Genomic DNA, 18,953 nt, shown 5'->3' with positions numbered 1-18,953 from the left:
GGCACAGCACAGGAGAGGGCGATGGTGTGTGTGTGAAAGAAGGACCCGGGGGGGGGGGGGGGGGGGGGGGGGGTTGGGGTTGGGGGGGTTTGGTTACACAGGGTAGGCCCTCATTAGTGACCTATGGTGACATGTCTCACTAGGAACAGGAGCTGGAGAGGGGCTGTGGACACAGTACCTGTCTACAAGTTGATAAACATCAGATATCATACACCTGCCTCCCTGTAGCTCACAGGCTGTTGCAACCGAGAATGTGGGTCAACCTGTGGAAGGTCGTCATCAACTGCTGGGCAAAGTTACCTTCACAGTTAGACACTGTGCATGTTCCATAGACACACTAAGGCCTTCCTGCAGTCTGCTTTATTGGGGGTTTCAGGGTCTGTGAACATGAGAAGGCATTCACAATACAGACACGTCAACATCCAAATACCAGTGCTTAACATGGGATTAAACCACAGGGGGTATCAGCGGTCAAGTAGCAGCACACATGCTAACTACAAAGTGTCAACAGTTACAGTTACCAAATATCACAGTGCTCAGATTTCAAACAGGTATGAAAAGCAAGAACGTTAGATGTGTCCATCATTTCGACCATGGGAGCTTTAATTACTTAAACAGTGCATTAAAAAAAAACACTCGGGTTTGGGATTGTTCCTTCAATGCAGGAAAGGTTTGTAGAAATAACTGCCAGAAAGAGAGCAGTTGAAAAAGGGCAGAAAATGCTCAAAAGTGCAAATAGTGAGACAGTGTCTGTGTTTGTGGAGTGTGGCCGTAAGGAGAGCTCTGAAAGAACCCACTCCCGCACACAGCCCAGTCGACCAGAGACTAGCCTTCCATCTCTAGAAATGCAACGGTACACATAATCAATCAATCCAACTCCACATCAGCCTTCCTACCTCTGAGCCGTGTTCAGGAACAGTGCTGACACGTATAGAAAATTGGTACTTTCCCTAGGCATAGAGATACTGCCTTGGTCAATCCACTTGTGCTTCACAGCTAGTTCTCATACACGCCCCTCCAGGAACCTCTCTCGTCAGCATAGCCCGGTCTCGACAAACACACAGACTGTTTCCATGTTATTCCCTGAACACCAACAACAACAGCAACCACTAGGAAAAACCTTGTAAAGTCAAGTGGAGGAATCCATTTGTCTTTGGGCGAGAGACAGAAAGAGAAGTACACTTGGTGTGGAGGAGCGAGAGAGAAAGACTTCACAGACACGACAGCACGATACAATACAGTAGTCTGCACAGGTCACGTGTCCCACAGCTACCATGCTCGAAGGAGAAGATGGTGGAGGGAACAGGGGGAGAGATGCAGGGCTGTCCTTGGTGGGAGAATTCACTGGCTTTAATAAGGTTTCAGTAGCTCCCCCCCCCCCCGTCCTCCCCCCGTCTCTGCTGAGACTCACAGCAGGAGGCTCAGCTCCTCGTCGGTCAGCTGGTTGACCTCCATGATCTTCTCCAGCTGCTCGGCGTAGCTCACCTGGTCCTGCAGGAAGTGGGGAATGCGCACGTGCTCCGTCTGCCCCAGGGATTTCAGCCGATCCACGTCCTCGAACGACACCTTGGCACAGGGGGCAGATGTTGTGGGTGTTTTAATGATGTCTGGTGGTGACCCTCTGAGAGCCCCTGTCCCTGCCTGGAGTCACTCCTCTCATGCAGAACAGCATCTGTTCTGATCCCTGCTTCCAGAAGCCTCACTGTGCATTCAGTTTAAGCACTTCATGTTGGTCCTAACTTAATTCACGGGATAGTCTCAATAAATGTTAAGCTACACAATGGCATCCTTACTGAAACCTGTGACCTTTTGGTGCGTTTGGAGCGTCCAGAACAAAGCGCTGATGTTACTTCAGGGTACAGGTGAACACAATCTCCAAAAGCTCTCACCTTTCCCAGGGCCATCAGCAGAGGAAAGTCAATCTTCTCCCTGTTTCTCAGGATCTTGAGGATGCCGTCCAGGTACACCTGGTCCTTACTGAAACAGCCTGGAACAGGACAAGCCCTTCCTCAGTATCACACACACACCTCCAGAGGAGGCAGGCTGACCCATGGTGTCAATGTGTGTGCGTGTGTGTGCGGCAGAGGGAGAGCGTCTCCACACGGCTCCTCTCACCAGGGCTCATCTGCTTCTGCTCACCTGGCTGGGAGGTGTCCGTCTGGCCCCTCTTGGCCCGGACGCAGTAGTCCCAGCGCGTGCCGGGGTCCTGGACGAAGCGGCCCAGGTCGCTGAAGAGCTGGGAGAAGGACATGGTGCTGGCCTGGTAGACGGTGTAGTAGAGCAGGGCAGCGCGCCACAGCGTGGGGTCCTTCCTGTACAGCACGCTGTGGATGCTGGCCAGGCCCTCCTCCGTGGGGTTCAGGGGCTTCAGGCAGAACTTCTTCCTGCCCAGGCTGGTGCTCCAGGGCTGCTGGCTGTTGTTGATCCCCCGGAAGTAGTGTGTGCCTGGGAGCGGACGGCAAACACATGGCACATTACCATGAGGGGAAAGTACCAAACAGCTTGATAGCGTGTCATATCCATATTAAGTGGGTATCTGATAGTGTCGCTGTCGTTAAAATCCCATACTGTATGTGATTAAATATCCTCCACAGGTTCAGCAGTAGGTGAGTCTAATTGATAGTCTTCCTGAGAGCTGACATTGACCTGAACTAGCACAGCTGAGACCAGCAGCCGATAGTGAGTCTGATCAAGGTGTAGAGCCATGCACATTACCCTTCGCATTGTCAGACATTACAGAGCATGAAGCCGTAAAATAAGCTCTAGTAATAATGATCTTAAGACTCCCTCGGGCAATGGCACACACCTGCAGAGGTTACATTTGAGGAAATGTTCAGAGGTTGCTAAATAATTGAACCGTGACTAGGGTTGGCAACTCCACAACCTCGGCCATCTATAGATGAAGGGCAGTCGTGGACCAAGACTGGTCTCCATGACTAAGGAGCATGAGGTACATATACAGTGTGGCTGGGTCAGCGTAGCCTACCGATCTCGTGGCGGAGCATGCCCTCCAGCCAGTGCTCGCGGGCGGTGGAGATGTTGATGGTGAGGGTGGGCCGGCTGTTCACCACCGTCATGGAGGCTCTGGAGAGGAGGTCGTCCGTCATGTGGACCACTATCTGACAGAACGTCACAGGCTGGTTAGGTCTCTCATCGCACCACCATCACGGATGACAACTGAAGCATGTCTCTGCTTGATGATGTCAGAGAACAACCCCCTGTGCCCTTCGGTTAGGCAGCTAGACCAGGGCAAGCCACACAGACAGAGAAACTTCCCTCAGGTGATAGCTTTTGCCAAATGTTACTTTCCCCTGGCACATTAACATTGACTGCCCAGTCATGGTTGCTGAACAAGCTAGAATGAGGACTAATCACTTTTGACACATTCTGGGGCATGAAGGTCGGAGACAACAGAAGGGAGAGAGTGAATGTCAGAGACGTATTCATCCTGTCTCCCAGTTCCCCTGCATCACATCTCATAAAAAGAATGTTCTAGAATACTCACTATATGGCATGTCTGTGCTATTTCTCACAGACCACAGCTCTACCCTCACCCATGTCTTTTCTGGTCACTCGGACACCAATTGTGCGTATCTCTGAATGCAACAGCTGTTCTGTGTTTGAATCTACCAAGGTCTGCGTCATAGGAAACAGTCTACATACAGCTATGGTGTCTCTCTCTCACCTCCCCCATGCAGCCCTCCTTCTCCATGTACTTCTTGACGCTGTACCAGATGCGACTCTTGGTGAGCAGGTTGCCCCCCGTGGCCTGCTCAAACCTCTCATAGTTGCCGTACTTCTGCAGGGCCATCTCCATGATCCGAACCGCCTGAGAACATGGAACAACACATCGCACCTTCAGTGGAGCTGCAAATAAAGCCATCTTTAATATGATTACATGAATTACAAGTCCCATATTATTGGGGCGAGGAAGTCTTTGCATTCTGTATCAAGGTCTTCAGTCTGGAGATGTTCTGGTCCGATGGCCGTCTCAGAATGTTCGCTATACTTTCTGTGAAGTTATGTGATGAGTCAGGGACTTCTGAAGCGAGAGGTTGTCCTATAGGATGATTGTCAGCCTGAGCAAACACGCTGTGAGGGAGAATATAGACCGTGATGATTCAGATTGGAAATGAGACCCCTTCTGTGAATGTCCAGTCCCTGCAGTTATTATGCAATGACACGGTATGAAATGCAAGGTCAGGGTTACTGATAAAACTGCATGAAGTCATGTCAAGCTTTAGGCCCTAGACTATATTTGTCCTCTTCATTTCGGATAAATGATAGCCTATGAATAGTTGATGAAGGGTCACACAAAAGGAGTCCTATTTGACAACCCCAGAGTGAAGGTCCAGACAATGGGGACATGTAAAACAAGAGCAGAGTCGGGAGAAAGAGAAAGAAAACATGATAGCACAAACGGCAGCATCCACCACAGGATCACTTTACTGTACTTCCTGTGGAGCTCACTCATCAAAACACACAACACCTCTCTCCTCTGACCTGTGGACGGTTGTTACCCAGGCAGCATGCAACAGAACCGACAGGATCAAGCCTCATTTCACCCAGAAACACGAGTGAACAATATTGCTAAACTACTAAGCTTGTATTTGTAAGCAAGAGGCCATTTCAAAGCCCTGTGCCTATATTAGAGGGCTGATTATTGGAGGGCATACAGGAAAGCTTTTGATTATAGATTATATTCCTTTTTTAATCCTGACAGTAGGCTATTGTGTCAGGGTGCAATGTGCAAACTGCTGTACGCACATTCATGTATCCAGTAACCTTTTCCGTGTCTGATTACTCTCATCTCTTTTGCCAGGGTAATCACAACATGATATTGCTTTTAACCTGCTCTTAGTGATCTGTGTGTGGTCAGAGACGTTTCTTGGACATTTGCCCAGAATGGGAGTGTGGACAGTGCATTAGGTGTATAATCTTTGTCTCAATCCAGCCAGACTCCCCCGAACTAACAGAGCGTCTAAGGACTTTCCAGAGCTTATCCATCTACACTGGTCTAACATGGCTTGTGGACAGATTTACTTCACCTCAGTTCTGAGAGAGCCTGAACTCTGGCACAGTGGGGAACTCTAATACCAGACACCTTCGTGTCAACCCAGAGCACAAGGGCCAGGGGTAGCATATAGGTAAGCGACCTGCACCAACCCTTAATCAAGACAATCAGTGTTTGAATTCTGTGTGGGCCTGCCTCCTGATTTCGCAGGGTTTCTCAGCTTTGTTCCTTCCAACGTCACATCACGCGACCTGCTCCTTACCTGGGTCAGAAAGCGATCAGAGGCATTGTTGTGTCGAGCCAGGACGGGTGGAGATAGAGGGTTGCTGTACTCAAACTGGGGGTTATAGGTGTAGCCTGACTTGAAAAACTTGGCCTTCTCCTTCTCCACATTGGACGGTTTGATGGCGGTAAGAATGCAGAGCTTCTTGGTGGAGTTGTCCCGCTCTGCGGGGATTCCTGCTTTGGACAGAGAGGGGAGTTTGGTGCGGGACGAGCTGGCACAGAACTTCCTGGTCCGAGTTGTGGGGCGAGGGGACAGGCCAATGGGGCTGCCCAGCACGGTGATGGTGGACGCTGGCTTGGTGCCACCGTAGAGGCTGCCTGGGGAGAAGACATGCGACAGCCTGGTGTCCCCACTTCCCTGGCTCTGCAGCATCAGAGGGTTGAGAGATGGACGGCGGTTGTCATTCCTGCCAGACATGGAGACACACCTTCCGGTCCTCCTGTAAGAGGAGTGCTTTGGGCTCTGCCTGTCCTCCTCCTCTGCTTGCAGCAGCACATTGAAGCTGCTGGTCCCGGTGGTGAAGAGGTCCTTGAGAACGCTGGACGAGACCTTCTCCAGGCACACTTGGCTGGGGCTCACAGGCTTGTCCGTGGGGCTCAGGACGTACTTTTTCGACAGCTCCAGCTCTGGCCAGTGGAGCCTTTCTGAAACAGACAGGGGATAAGAGCAGTGGTGATACTGAGGGCGGTGATTCTGAGCAGCTTATTTTAGATTCACATTCACTTGCAGCAGACTTCTAGGATGTTCCGACATGACTAATCCTATTAAGTGTCCAATACAGAACAGAGTTCTACTGCACAGTTCTTCAAAGAGTGGAACTATAGATAACTTGAACAATTTGAAACTGAATTTCCTGGCTGTACAGGGTAGGTTTAATAACAGTAAATAACACTAATAATATATTGGTATCTTGACGTTTTATATCGTCATTTATAGACTGTGACTGTGCTTTTGGTTGGCAATGGTATAACCAAAACTATTCCATTAGTTACAAACTATCTCCTTACAAACCATTATCTCCTAACAATCCATTACACAATACCTGACAGTTTCCTCTAGAGTGTAAGAGCACTCATATCACCATTCCACGGTGGGTACATTGGCTACGCTTCATTGCATTTCATACAATGCACTGTCCATTATCTTAAACCAAATTATTCTCATCATGTCTCCAGTCTGACAGGATAGCATGCTCAACGCAGGGCCTCGTGACCTGAGTCACTGAAATGACCTCGAGCGCCATCACAGTCAGCAGAGCTTCCCTGCACTGGCAGGAGCAACCATGTGGAATCCATGCAACTACAGCACAAACAAATGAAATCTGCAGGAGGAAGACAACCAATGGACTGTACACCAAAGCAAATCATTCCAAAATACAATTAGTTCTGTCAGTAACTTCAGTGTGTTGAAAGTGTACTGAATGTCTGTCCCAAACCTTACGTAGTCCCAAACCTTAATTGTGCTCAAATGATCTGTCTAGATCCTGGTCATTGAAAAATCATCAGCTGAGAATACTGTATGATTAGGCTATCCAATTTGAGTTGAATACACAGTGCAATGGTAGCCAAATTACTATTTTAATTACTATTTTGGAAACTAGTCCAAGAGGGTTGGTATGTAAAAAGCTTTCTAAATTGCTTAATAGTTAAACATCCTGTAACTTTCTACTGTGTTGTCTAAATGTAGCTATGGAGTCTGTGTTAGATTAAGAGCTGAAACTAATAGAGGGATACAGTGATAGGCAACTTCACTAACATCAGTGACAAACAAAACAATGACTGAATTCAGGCTTATAAGGTTACAGGACTTACCAGTTACTTTAATTGATTCCAGCATTCTCTACTGTTGGCAATGACACTTCACACAGTGCTGTTTTGACCTCGTCGTCAGATGGCTAGATTACCTAGCCAAATCAGATTGAGCAAGTGAAGCAAGTACTTGCTAGCTAGCGAAACTAGCCCAATAGCTAATACGTCAATCTATCTATAAAAGCTAGTAGATAGCTAGAATTAAGACCATGCAAGTAGGGCATGATGTTCTATCTGTGCTCGACATCAACTAGTGCTGCTGTATCAGTCAAGAGACGCGGACTGGACTGACAAAGCTCTAGTCTGTTTCTATGGTACCCAGGTTACGTCACACAAAAGAGATTGGTGTTGATGGGACTTGCAGTTCTCTAAAATGTACATAGACTGAGTCAGAGCAAGAAATCTCTCCTTGGCTCTGGAACAGGTCAAATAATGGAACATCTAAATATGATTGTATTAAATAGCCTATATAATCACATGGCATTGATTGTCCTCGGTCATTTACAACCCAAAATGTTTGCCTTTGTTAAATCCATCTTCATGAAACAGTCCTCACATTTAAAGTGGAATAGTAAGCCTGAATGCACAGAAAATAGGAAGGAGGAAAGGAGTCTCATCCCATTTGATTCAAAATCTGTACGTAAGGGGTTATGAATATCTACAGGGGCATACCCCTGAATAGTACCGAGGTGAAATTCGTTTCATATTCGATATTCGTCTCACGTTCAATTAAGTTTCAATCAGAATGATAAAAAATTGCTCATTTCAGGAGTATATTTGAGATTTTTCAGCACAATTTTATTATTAAAATTACAAGTTATGAAGATTAGCGATAGCGATTGAAGGTATTCACACTCGTAAATCAAGATTAGTCCCACAAAGCATTTATTGGCTTGTCTTTGTTTGCTAGCAACATGCTTCATTATGTAAAACAAGTTCCATCTGTCAAGAATACCTGCAGTGGTGACCCCTGGACCTGTCAAGACAATACATATTTCCCTACGATGGCAGTCAAAACAATGGTTTTACACACACGCACACACACACGCACATCACATAAACACACGCACACACACAAAAACAGTTTACTTAAATGTTATAGGTTGGGTTACAGCCAATCTCTGACGATGCAATCCGCCTATCCAATTTGATTGGCTCTCGTGTTCACCTCCAACCGTCAGAGTCTGCGCCTGGAGCGCACCGCTGAAATTCAAATTTGAACAGATGTTTGAGAGACGAAAAAAGGAAAGAGTGTCTAGATCTGCGCGTTGAGTAACGACGGCTCACAAGCTGTCATTGTCTCGCCAATCGATATAGATAAACATATAATAGTTAATACAGTTCTTTACTAGTTTCAACCTGGGATAAACTGTCCCCAGAATGGATCCGTTTACTGAGGTGAGTGAGATACTGTACTCTTAGCTAGCACTAGTAGTCTAGCTAACGTTAGCAAACTTGCCCGATATAGAGTCAAGCTAAAATTAACCTTAGTTAACCATATTTGCTGTTTAAAAAATAAGGTTGTTGTTTTCTAACCTAAAATAACATGCATTCTCTTTTAGACCGGTACAAATATGTGACGTTTGATATTTCAAATGTCATGCTCACAAAGAACATTAGCATACCACTTGCTAGCTTTAGCTACGTTTAGCCACACCCATGCCACGTGAATAATGTTGAAAAAGAAAACTCTCAGTATCAGATAATAATGTCAGCCTCATAGTTAATAGACTTGCTATATAAAAATGTGGCAAGCTACAAAGCTGAATCTTCTGTCAAAAGCCCTCCCCCAACCAGCCTTGTACGTTTGGGACTGCTTGTTAAGGTTTTCTGTCAATGTACTCATTCATTTCCAATTATGGGACTAAAAGTTAGACATTCCTCTTCATGGTCCAAGCCAGTTGAAGCCTCCAACAGTCCCCCACCCATTATTAACTTTTTGAAATATGTGCAGTGCAGTTTCTATTGAATTTATTTTGTTCAGTTGTACAATGGATTTCTTTGTAACCTGTTAAGAACTTTGCTTAAGTGCCAAATATGTCAGTTCCCTCACAAAAAAAACATTGCATTACCATATGCATAGATCAGTGGTATGCCCCTCAGACAAATCTCCTCCAACCAATAGAATCTATTGTGAGTTCAAAATTCTGTAACCACACCATAACAGGAGTGGCTCATTCCTCAGGAATGACACCCCACACTTTTCCACTTGGAAGAGTCACCCAGGCAGCAGTGGAAAAGCTGGAATGTCAGTGTTGAACTATAGCCTGGCAGTAAATCAGATTCACTGTTTGCCTGGGAGGCCAGCCGTTACTGTTTTCATACACACATGAGTAGAGCAGGCGGGAAAAATGACGAATAGAAAAGAAAAGCATGCCGTTTTGTTTCAAACAATTTTTTAAGTTTATAATGTTAATGTTTCTAAAATGTTCCTAATGGATTTGAGTAATTTTGTAAAGATTCAACTGCAGTTTCCAGACCGCTAAAACATGACTGAGTACAGTCTCAGTAAAGTGTTCAGTCCTGATTTAAATTTATTTTTTATTCCTGAACTGCAAACTGGCGGATCTTTCAGACAAATAACTGTGTCTAGTTACAATTACTTTATAGTTCTCACACAAGTTTTCCTCTCGTTTAGAAACTCCTGGAGCGTACACGGGCCCGGAGAGAGAACCTGCAGAAGAAGATTGCTGAGAGGCCCACTGCAGCCAACAGACCGATGGCCAAGAGAGCCAGGGAACCGCTGGCAGAGACCAACAGTATGATCAGCGAACCAGTCGTTGACAAAAGTGAGTCACCCCCAGCAGCACCAAATGTGTTAATAATAATAATCCAGCATTCAAATGACAGTGGGGTGTTGTTTCTTTTGGCCTCAGTCTTTCAGGAAGTGCTTGAACTTCCTCTTATACATGACAATCAGGAAGCCTGTTGATCGTCTCTAGCATATGTTCTGTAGCAGGCCTGGAAATATATTGCTCCCTAGCTTGGCTTAAGCATTTTGGTATCATTTCAACACAAACATTCTCAAAATAATCTTCCCTCTTGTTTACCTTCTACCCAAGCCCCACACCCATCCTCCAAGCCCTCTCCGTCAAAGCGAAGATGCTCGGGGGAGAATGGCCAGCCAGTTGTGGGGGAAGAGAACCGGGAGCCAGTCTCAGTCTGTCCTGTGGTCCCGGCCACAACAGACCCTCACACGGACAGGAAGCCCCCTGTGGGTCCAGCCAGTGTGCGATCTTCCACCTCTCTGGACAGGAAGGCTGTGCCTCCTACCACTACCCCTGAGCCAGAGACCGTGGTACCAAAACCACCTCCAGCTCAGACCCATGTGGTACGTCCAGCCCCAGAGCCACAGAGGATGGCTGCGAGTGCTGCTCCAGTACCCCAGGGGAGCAGGGATGTGGACATGACCTCCTCCAGCCCAGCTCTGCAGAGGACCAGGGAGGACCCCAAGGAAGCCCCTACCACAACCACATCTGGCATGAAGTCTCGTCTGCAGAGACTGGCAGAGCAGAGGCATTACTGGGACGCTGACGGTATGGGCGTAGCTACTTGTTAGCTACTAGGGTTGACTCTAAACCTTGAGCACTTAAGGGTGAATGTTGACTGTTTAGCTTGTTTACACATGACTTGTGTTGGCCTGCATGGTTTTAAGTATATGATCTACCCTGCCCAGGTACCTCTGAGGTGGTCCCAGACTGTGCATCTCTGTCACCTGTCAAGACCCAGAGAGAGGTGGCCCCGGCTCCTGTCCCCACATCCTCCGGGGCCCCCCTGGGGAGGAAGGGCCGGCTGGCCAACCTCGCGGCCACCATTGGTTCTTGGGAGGATGACCTCAGTCACTCTACGCACAAATCGCAGCCTGAAACCGTGCAAGCCCAGAGAGATTCTGCTGCTAGCACCAAACCTAGATATGGTGGACAACTAAGCAATACAGCATCCAGCCAGCCCAAACCCAGCTCCAATCAGGTGAGCCATACAAAATACAATCCCTGCTAAGCACTGAATTAGATTTTTTTTTTGAATGGGTGTTTTGAATGTGCTGGTGATGACACTTGAGTAATTACATGGAATGGTTCTTTCATTCTGCCTCTGTCTGCTTTACTTGGGATACATGTGATCAATTAGGGCCCTGTGTCATCTTTGTTCCAGCAGCCTATCTACTCTCCAGTCAAGTCCAACCGAGTGATTCTGCCAAGCCCTCAGAAGACTGTGGTCCCTGAGGCAAGGCCAGCTGTACAAACAAGCAGAGGGCTGCCCTCACCCGTGGCCAGTCCCCAGAAGATCTACCCATCCAGTCAGGGGAGAGCCCTCCCCTCAAGCCCTCAGAAGGTGAGCCCCTCGGTGGTGCCTGTAGCTCAGAGTCCCCTGAAGAACCAGGCTGTCTCCAGTGGCCCCAACTTCAGTCAGAGTCCCCAAAAGCCAGGCCTCCCGAACAAGCCCACTCCCACTGGCCCCTCGGTCGTCCAGAGCAGAGAAAAGTTGGCCAAGGAGACCACCACCACCCCCCTGCAGCAGAAAACCCCAGCTGGAGGTCCAGGTGAGAAATGTAGTTACTGTAACTCCTGAATACAACAAAACAAATAGGTCCTTCAGACTACAGGACAATGAATCATACGTAGGTGATAACGGGTGTGCCTGAAGTTCTTGAGCATTAGCGTGATCTCTCCTCCCTCAACCATTCAACTCATAGTCCCTGACTGTTTTCACGACACCCAGGCGTCAAGTCATTCCTGGAACGTTTTGGGGAGAGGTACCAGGAGCGCACCAACCAGAACTCCCCTGCAGGTGGGGCAGCTCAGGCCAGGACCCCCGCCATGCCCCTGCCTGTGACACCCAACACTAGGCTGGTCCAGGAGAGGCTGAGAGGTGCACAGGCTGCCAGCACCGCCACCGCTGATCTCACTCAGAAGCAGAAACTGGTGGGTATTTAATGAAAGGCATTGACTTAATTTAGCAGACGCTTTTGTTCAAAAGCGACATCGTGGGGTGGTTGGACAGGCAGTATACGCAATGCAGGAAGTAGCAATGCAGGAGTAGAACCTGCAGAGGCTGCAGGACTCAAACCCATGATGATACATGTACGCACTGCAGTGCAGGGTGACATTTGACTTCCTTAGGCTGAGTTTGATTCTAACCCACAATATAGTGCACACTGGGTACATTACAGGAGTGATGCTCTTATCCCAGTGAGCCACCCAGGACTTTTAGAATTTGTGATGGGAGGTTTGAAGAAAACTCACCCACAGTCATGTCCGTTCAGGAGCGGGAGTCTGAACTGGCACAGATTCGCAACCGCTTCCAGAAAGGGAACATGTGGAAAAGCAAGGACGAGGCGGCAGATCCAAAGCAAACCACCAAAATCGTGGTGAGTTGTTCTTAGTATTGGTTGGTTGCTTGGTTGCTTCATTGTTGTGAAGTATTCGTCAAAATAATTAAACAAACAATGTCTTTCTGTTGCTTCCTCTCAGGAGGTTTTGGAGCAGCCTGAAGAGGTCACGTCTGCTGAGGCTCAACCAGAGGAAGCAACAGTGCCACCTGCTGAAACCCTGAACCCTCCTGCCTCCAAGTCTCATGGCCCTGCAGGTACAGTGGGGGGGAAAGACACATTCCTCTATTAGAATTCATCATGAATTAGGCGTGGCACAAAAACAAACTCGGAATAAAATCTGGATTTTGTTGTTCTTCAAAGGCACCGGAGTGATCCCCACACCTCTGGCCTCCAGCCCTCTGAAGAGAGTGGAGTTCTCAATGGAAAAGCCTTCTGAGGACGAGGCCCCAGAGAAACAAGAAGGTAAACAAAAGAGCTGTTTGTGGATCATCAGCGTTACCTTGTGTTCTTTGGAAGTGTGCACTGATGCAGGGTTTCCAGCAGAACAATTGATAGTTAAGGTGGAAGGGTGGGATTTATATGGCGGATATCGCTATATCATTTATTTTTTTATAAACGTATTTGAGGCGGCAGGCGTGTGTTGCTCAGGCGGCCGCCGCAGCTGCAAAGTTCTGCGGGAAACCCTGGGATACAAACGGGCCTGTTTCTCTGTCATCCCAGACGAGGATGTGGTCAGGGAGATTGAGATGAACGTGGACCACTCCATAAACTCTGCAGTCATCAATGAGCTGTTCGATGGTGTGCTGGAGGATAGCGACGAGCGCACCGGAGAGGAGGAGGAGGAGGAGGGTGAGGAGGATGCCCTCAACATTTCCTCGATGTCTCTTCTCACCCCCCTGGTAGAGGCCTCGCTAGTCAAGAGCCCAGAGAGGAGAATGATGGTGAGTGAAAGAGGTTTGGAAGCTTAACAAGAACCAGAATCCAAATCATCTCTCTTTTATCTAGCTGACCTATCAAATATCTTCATTGACGAAGCACACTTGTATATCCCCATCCAGACTTCCACCCCAGCCAGCTCCTTCATTGAGAAGGGCAATACTCCAGAGAGTGTCTCCAGAAAGAGCAAGTTCCAGAGGGCCCGCATGCTCCGGGCTGGCTTGGACAGCGTGGAGGGCTCTGACGAAGACCTTAAACTGCCCTACAGGTAGCGCCACCGCTCCTCACGAGCCCTCAGCTGTCTGCATTACTCTGTGTGGATGGATGGATGGATGGATGGATGGATGGATGGAGGGAGGGAAGGAGGGAGGGAGGGAGGGAGGGAGGGAGGGAGGGAGGGAGGGAGGGAGGGAGGGAGGGAGGGAGGGAGGGAGGGAGGGAGGGAGGGAGGGAGGGAGAAGGTTGACAATGTGCCCCTTGAATGTGAATCATCGGCTGCATTGCAGCTGGGTGGGCCTGACTGTGTTGTCCTCCTGTGTGTTGCAGTATTGACGCTTACAGATCCACCAGGGTCAAGGACACTGAGAGGCCCCATGTGAAGCAGGTGATCGTGAGGAAGGAGGACGTGGCCCTCAGACCTGAGGAGGCCAGGAGCGCCGGCAGCCATGGCAACATCAAGCAGAGGATGAAGGTGAATATTTCAAACCCCTGTTAACCAACTGTTTACACGTTTTAAACACTTTCACTGCAGATGCAGCCCATGTCGTCCGCTCAATGTAATGAGCCTAATTAATTGAGAATTAAATTGTCCCTGTATATATCAGATGTCCTTGGCTCTATAAAAACCTAATTAGACACAGTAGGGTTCAGTTACCCACAGTGTCATGGACACCGTCTGATTTGAAACGCCTCATTGTGTTGATTTAACCCTTGTGCTGCCTTCGGCTCACAATGACCCGAAGGTTCACAACGACCCATCGTTGTGCTGCGACAACTCTACCCAATACAAACACACACAAAAAAGCATTTTATTTTACCCTTTGCGCACAGCCCGACTGTTAAAAGAAAATGCTTCACTTAATTTTTGTATGAGGTAAAGTTGTCGCAACACGTGTCTGGGGGGGGGGGGGGGGGTCACAATGACCCGAAGATAACAAGGGTTGAAAGAGGCTGTCTTTCTCCACCCAGATCCTGACCAATGAGATGAACCTGCAGCAGACGGTGATCCACCAGGCCAGCCAGGCCCTGAACTGCTGCACGGATGAGGAACATGGCAAAGGCTCCCAGGTGGAGGCGGAGGCCGAGAGGCTGCTGCTGGTGGCCAGTGAGTGTCCCTCTATAAGCTCAGACCCCCTCACAGCATCCCTCATCCAGTCAGCCCTCGTCCTGTCCGACTGCCATGCACAGTACAGACACTGATCCAAGCAGATGTAAGGAGCTTAAAGGTCATTAAAAGTGCTAACGAGTCGTTGTTGTGTTTGTAAAGCGGAGAGGAGGGGGGCTCTGAAGGCTGAGCTGGACCGTCTGAAGGGAGAGGGTCCTGTAGGCCAGAGGAATGGGGCCCCGGGGCCCTCTAAGGCCCAGTATGACATGGGGGTCCCTGCCTCGAAGGGCTCCATCTCTCTGCTGGAGCTGCGACTGCCCCTTAAGGCTGACTTTGTCTGCTCCACAGCCAACAAGCCAGGTTCGAAGTCTCCAGAACTGTTGTCCCCTATAGAAATGGTTCAGAAATAGTTAAGAGATGCCAACACAGTGCTATTGCTAACACCCCCCATCCCTCCCCTCTTTATTCCAGCATCAGCCAGTCATTACTTTTTCCTCATGATTCGGGCCGGAGCAGAGAACATGGTGGCTACTCCGCTGGCCAGCACACGCAGCGCTCTCAGCGGAGACGCGCTGACCTTCTCCACCAAGTTCACCATGTGAGCGTCCGTCCAGACACCCTCTCTCACCCACAGTTACGTTGACCCCAGACGGCAGCACATGACGATGACTCGGTGTCACGGTTCTGTCTTCACTTGCAGGTCTGAGGTTGCCAATGATTTTGAAATTGACATTGAGGTCTATTGCTTGGTAAGTACTGGGAGAGATTGAAAGAGTAATGAACGTTGATGTTTGCCCTTCAGCGGAAATCATTGGATTGTTTCCCACAGGTGCAGAAGCGTGAACTCCACACTGACAAGAAAAAGAAACCCAGCAAGTCAAAGGTATGTACATATACTGCACACTGTAGCAATCAAGTGGGAACATGGAAGCCACTTCTAGTTTGTGCATGAAAACTATTAGGACCATTTCCATGGACCTGCTTTTTATTTATTTATTAAGGATCATGTTAATGGTCAGATGATCTGGAGACAAGTTCACAAGAGCCATCAGTTGTGCATGTCGGTAGGGACTTTATGTACCAAGCCCCTCACACTGTTGTGGGTGGGTGTGTGTGTGTGTGATGGTGCCCCTGCTGGGTAGTAACACTGCTGTAAGACCCCCCTCCTCTCACTGTCGTCCCACACATGGTGGTAAACGGTCTGGGGTGGATGTTTCACAGAGGGGACCTTGGCTCCTGAACATTGTTAATGATTCAAATTGATACTTATTACCCTCCCTTCTTTCAGGCTATTACTCCGAAGAGATTCCTCGCAATTTCTGTAAGTCCTTACTTTCTTAAAACCACAAAGTTGTTTCATTGAAACTTAATACACAACGGTGTAGGCCTGTTTGCAACAGTAACTTGTATTGATCTTCTCATCTTCTCTCTGCCCTTGTAGAAGAGTAGCCAGACTCCAGGTATGAAGCTTTTTCCACTTTTAACAATAATAACTCACAAGTGTATACCAGTAGTGAATTGTAGTATAACACTTACACTCTGTTTGCAGTCATGGCCAGTCCTGGAGGTCCCAACGCAGTTCGCACCAGTAACTTTGCCCTGGTTGGATCCCACAAACTAACTCTGGCCTCAATTGGAAAAAACAAATATTCCTTGGAGAAGGTATTTATTTGACACCATCTTGGTTTTTACTTGAATCACCTACATTGTGTCTGGCATCGGCTGTGTGCGTATCAACAACTCATGCTGAGGGGGATGTTGGTAGAGTTGAGTGAACTGTGTGCAGGCATCAGACCCACCTACAGGCTTGTGAAGGCTTTGTTCTCAGAGGGGAACATACAGACATCTATCTTTCCCTTGTGGAGTATGCTGCCTCGCTGACACTCACACATCCATTTCTCTCTTGTAGATCAAATATGAAGGATTTGAGAGAGCGCTTCTAAGTGACATGTTTCAGAAAAAGGTTCCTACTTGCCTAATGACATTTTTGCATTTGTGTGTTTGGGGGAAGGGGAGAGAAGGTTTGTGGCGGCACTAGTTAACCCAATGTTCCATCGTGGCACTAACATTCTAACCTTAATCGTTCAGCATGTTTCTACGATGCTGCAAGAAGAGTAGGTTGTGCTGGATGGCTACATGGTGCTTGGTATTTGAATAATCCTATTTACAAGCCGGCATTCATACCATCCTGCCAATTTACACTTCCTCATCTTAATCCTGTCCCGTTATCTCAGTTGAGCTTCAGGTTGAGGCAGTGTCTTTCCACTAGTTTGAGGCATGTTTTTCAGTGAGCTCTGTTCTCTGTAGGTGCCTTTCCTGTGTCCCCTGGAAGGGCATATCTACTTGAAGATGCAGTGTGAGGTGGGCTCTAAGGTTGAGGAGAGGGGCTTCCTGGTGAGTACAAAGTTACAAACCTGCCCACAGACAATTTGACATATGGAACAAACGGGACTAAATGCTGCATCCAATGAACTGATACTTCTCATGATCCCTGTCTCTCAGTGCTTTTCTCCAGTGTTTCCCAGTGAAGCTCAGTGCGTCATTTAAACTATGTCTTTCTCCCCAGACGATGTTTGAGGATGTCAGTGGGTTTGGAGCTTGGCATAGGAGGTGGTGCGTCCTCTCAGGATACTGCATCTCCTACTGGACCTACCCAGACGACGAGAGACGCAAGGTGAGGCCATCCCAGGGTGGTGACTCAGGCCAGTTAGTGGTGCTTCTGTATGGATTCTGATCTAAGACTCCTGTGACATATTCTCAATGGGACTGTTCGGTTTCATCGGTGCTTTCTTTCCTTTTTCCCAGCGCCCAATCGGTCGCATTAACTTGGCGAACTGCACTAGCAAAAAGGTGGAGCCTGCGAACCGAGAGTTCTGTGCTCGGCCAAACACGTTTGAGCTCATCACCGTGCGGCCGCAGAGAGAGGAGGATAAAGAGACACTCGTCAGCCAGTGCAAGAACACCATGTGTGTCACCACGTAAGTCCCCAGCCTTCATCAGCTTATGCTTCGTGGTGTCTTAGACAGGACCGCTCTCAAAGGACTACCATTAATGTGGTACAAACCAAGCATTGTGTCATTTTTTTGGAAAAAGTATTATAATTACTTTCCACAGAAACTGGCTGAGTGCTGACACTAAAGATGAGAGGAATCTGTGGATGCAGAAACTGAACCAGGTCCTGGTTGACTTGCGCATGTGGCAGCCGGAGTCCTGCTACAGCCCTGCATGAGCACTCCCACCTGGGCTGGAGGGCCATCATTGACTCTGCCCATTTGTCATAAGATTACTAAGTGCAATACAAAATTAAAGTTGTTGAATATTTTTACAGGTGGAAAATCTAGAGCTTAAGTAATCAGTCATAAGTTATAAGAAATTTAGAGAAATATGAATAAAGCCATACTTTTAGTGACATTTCAGTATTTGGGAGGACTGGTGTTTTAACACCATCCCCTAAACCCATGTATTTTATTTGGTCCAAAGTATTTAGGAGGGACACTTTTACATCTGATATTTTGTATCCTGTCTGGCTTGTGTGAGTTTTTTTAATGTCAGACACAATGTTATTCAGTTTGTATATTTTACATGGTATGTGCACAAACAATCTAGAGTTTAGATATGATGCAAAAGCGGCAACATTTTCTGTCTGGATGCTTGACTTATTCCATAATAGCACTGAACACTAGCTCGTAATTATATATTATTCACTGCAATGCCCTTCTCTTTCTCAGACAAACTCCCTAGCTTTAGCTAAGTGGGTATTTTGATAATACGCTGTATTTATCATGTTGGGTGTCACGCAACATAATATTAAGTTGTCCATTATATGACCAAGACATCCACTTGTTTGTCCTATGTCATTGTCTTATACTGTTTCATAAGTGTGCCCAGGAAAACGTTTGAAATAGTTCAAGGACCCTGGTAATTTTGGTAGGCCTATGCATTATTGGAGGGTGTACATGGCACTATCCTAAAATACAAATGATCAAGGCCAGTTTTTTTATCACTTAATAGGTAAGAATTATTGTTAGTACTATTTTTAAGCATATCTCTATCTACTTTTTGTGATTTTACGTGTTTTCCGGTTTGATGCATAGAAAAGTATAAACCAAAATTTAAACTAAAGCGCGAAATGCTCAGCAAAATTAACGCAAGTCTGTTCCCAGAAGAAAAAACATTCCAAATGTTCCTTGTTAGTCAGGTATTGGTGGAAAGATGAAACTTCAATAATAAATGACAGCTTTATCCTAACTGAA

The 18,953-nt window shown here is 47.5% G+C and overlaps 2 protein-coding genes across 3 annotated transcripts; one reads left to right on the top strand and one right to left on the bottom strand.

Moving 5' to 3' along the window:
• Nucleotides 1-387: 387 nt before the first annotated feature.
• Nucleotides 388-7,377, bottom strand: si:dkey-222b8.4 (uncharacterized protein KIAA0895). Its single transcript, XM_047018677.1, has 7 exons — nucleotides 7,112-7,377; nucleotides 5,277-5,944; nucleotides 3,686-3,829; nucleotides 2,987-3,119; nucleotides 2,140-2,445; nucleotides 1,890-1,987; nucleotides 388-1,566 (listed from the first exon to the last, which is right to left on the bottom strand). The coding sequence occupies exons 1-7, from the start codon at nucleotides 7,134-7,136 to the stop codon at nucleotides 1,408-1,410; spliced, it is 1,533 nt and encodes a 510-aa protein (XP_046874633.1). The 5' UTR covers nucleotides 7,137-7,377; the 3' UTR covers nucleotides 388-1,407.
• Nucleotides 7,378-8,307: 930 nt separating this feature from the next.
• On the top strand, nucleotides 8,308-18,953 carry anln (anillin, actin binding protein). Of its 2 annotated transcripts, none has more exons than XM_047018635.1 (24): nucleotides 8,308-8,506; nucleotides 9,747-9,897; nucleotides 10,171-10,644; nucleotides 10,785-11,077; nucleotides 11,264-11,648; nucleotides 11,828-12,030; nucleotides 12,372-12,476; nucleotides 12,580-12,694; nucleotides 12,801-12,902; nucleotides 13,161-13,381; nucleotides 13,499-13,644; nucleotides 13,923-14,067; nucleotides 14,565-14,700; nucleotides 14,863-15,060; nucleotides 15,172-15,298; nucleotides 15,401-15,449; nucleotides 15,530-15,583; nucleotides 15,989-16,021; nucleotides 16,142-16,160; nucleotides 16,250-16,362; nucleotides 17,008-17,094; nucleotides 17,267-17,374; nucleotides 17,506-17,678; nucleotides 17,815-18,953. In XM_047018635.1, the coding sequence occupies exons 1-24, from the start codon at nucleotides 8,489-8,491 to the stop codon at nucleotides 17,927-17,929; spliced, it is 3,570 nt and encodes a 1,189-aa protein (XP_046874591.1). In that variant the 5' UTR covers nucleotides 8,308-8,488; the 3' UTR covers nucleotides 17,930-18,953. The 2 variants fall into 2 exon arrangements, with proteins under 2 accessions (XP_046874591.1, XP_046874590.1); XM_047018634.1 differs by having other exon boundaries at nucleotides 11,261-11,648.

Source organism: Hypomesus transpacificus, chromosome 4 (assembly GCF_021917145.1).
Source record: "Hypomesus transpacificus isolate Combined female chromosome 4, fHypTra1, whole genome shotgun sequence".
Classification (NCBI taxonomy): domain Eukaryota; kingdom Metazoa; phylum Chordata; class Actinopteri; order Osmeriformes; family Osmeridae; genus Hypomesus; species Hypomesus transpacificus.
The sequence above is the reverse complement of the archived record's forward strand: the minus strand, read 5'-3'. Positions and strand labels throughout refer to the sequence as shown.

Coding starts and splice junctions, on each gene's coding strand:
- anln (XM_047018634.1), top strand. Junction 13,382..13,498: donor GCCCAGAGAGGAGAATGATG/GTGAGTGAAAGA, acceptor ATCCCCATCCAG/ACTTCCACCCCAGCCAGCTC. Junction 16,363..17,007: donor ACAAATATTCCTTGGAGAAG/GTATTTATTTGA, acceptor TGTTCTCTGTAG/GTGCCTTTCCTGTGTCCCCT.
- si:dkey-222b8.4 (XM_047018677.1), bottom strand. CDS start 7,136: ATGCTGGAATCAATTAAAGTAACTG. Junction 5,945..7,111: donor GGAATCAATTAAAGTAACTG/GTAAGTCCTGTA, acceptor TGTCTGTTTCAG/AAAGGCTCCACTGGCCAGAG. Junction 1,988..2,139: donor GACGGACACCTCCCAGCCAG/GTGAGCAGAAGC, acceptor GTCCTGTTCCAG/GCTGTTTCAGTAAGGACCAG.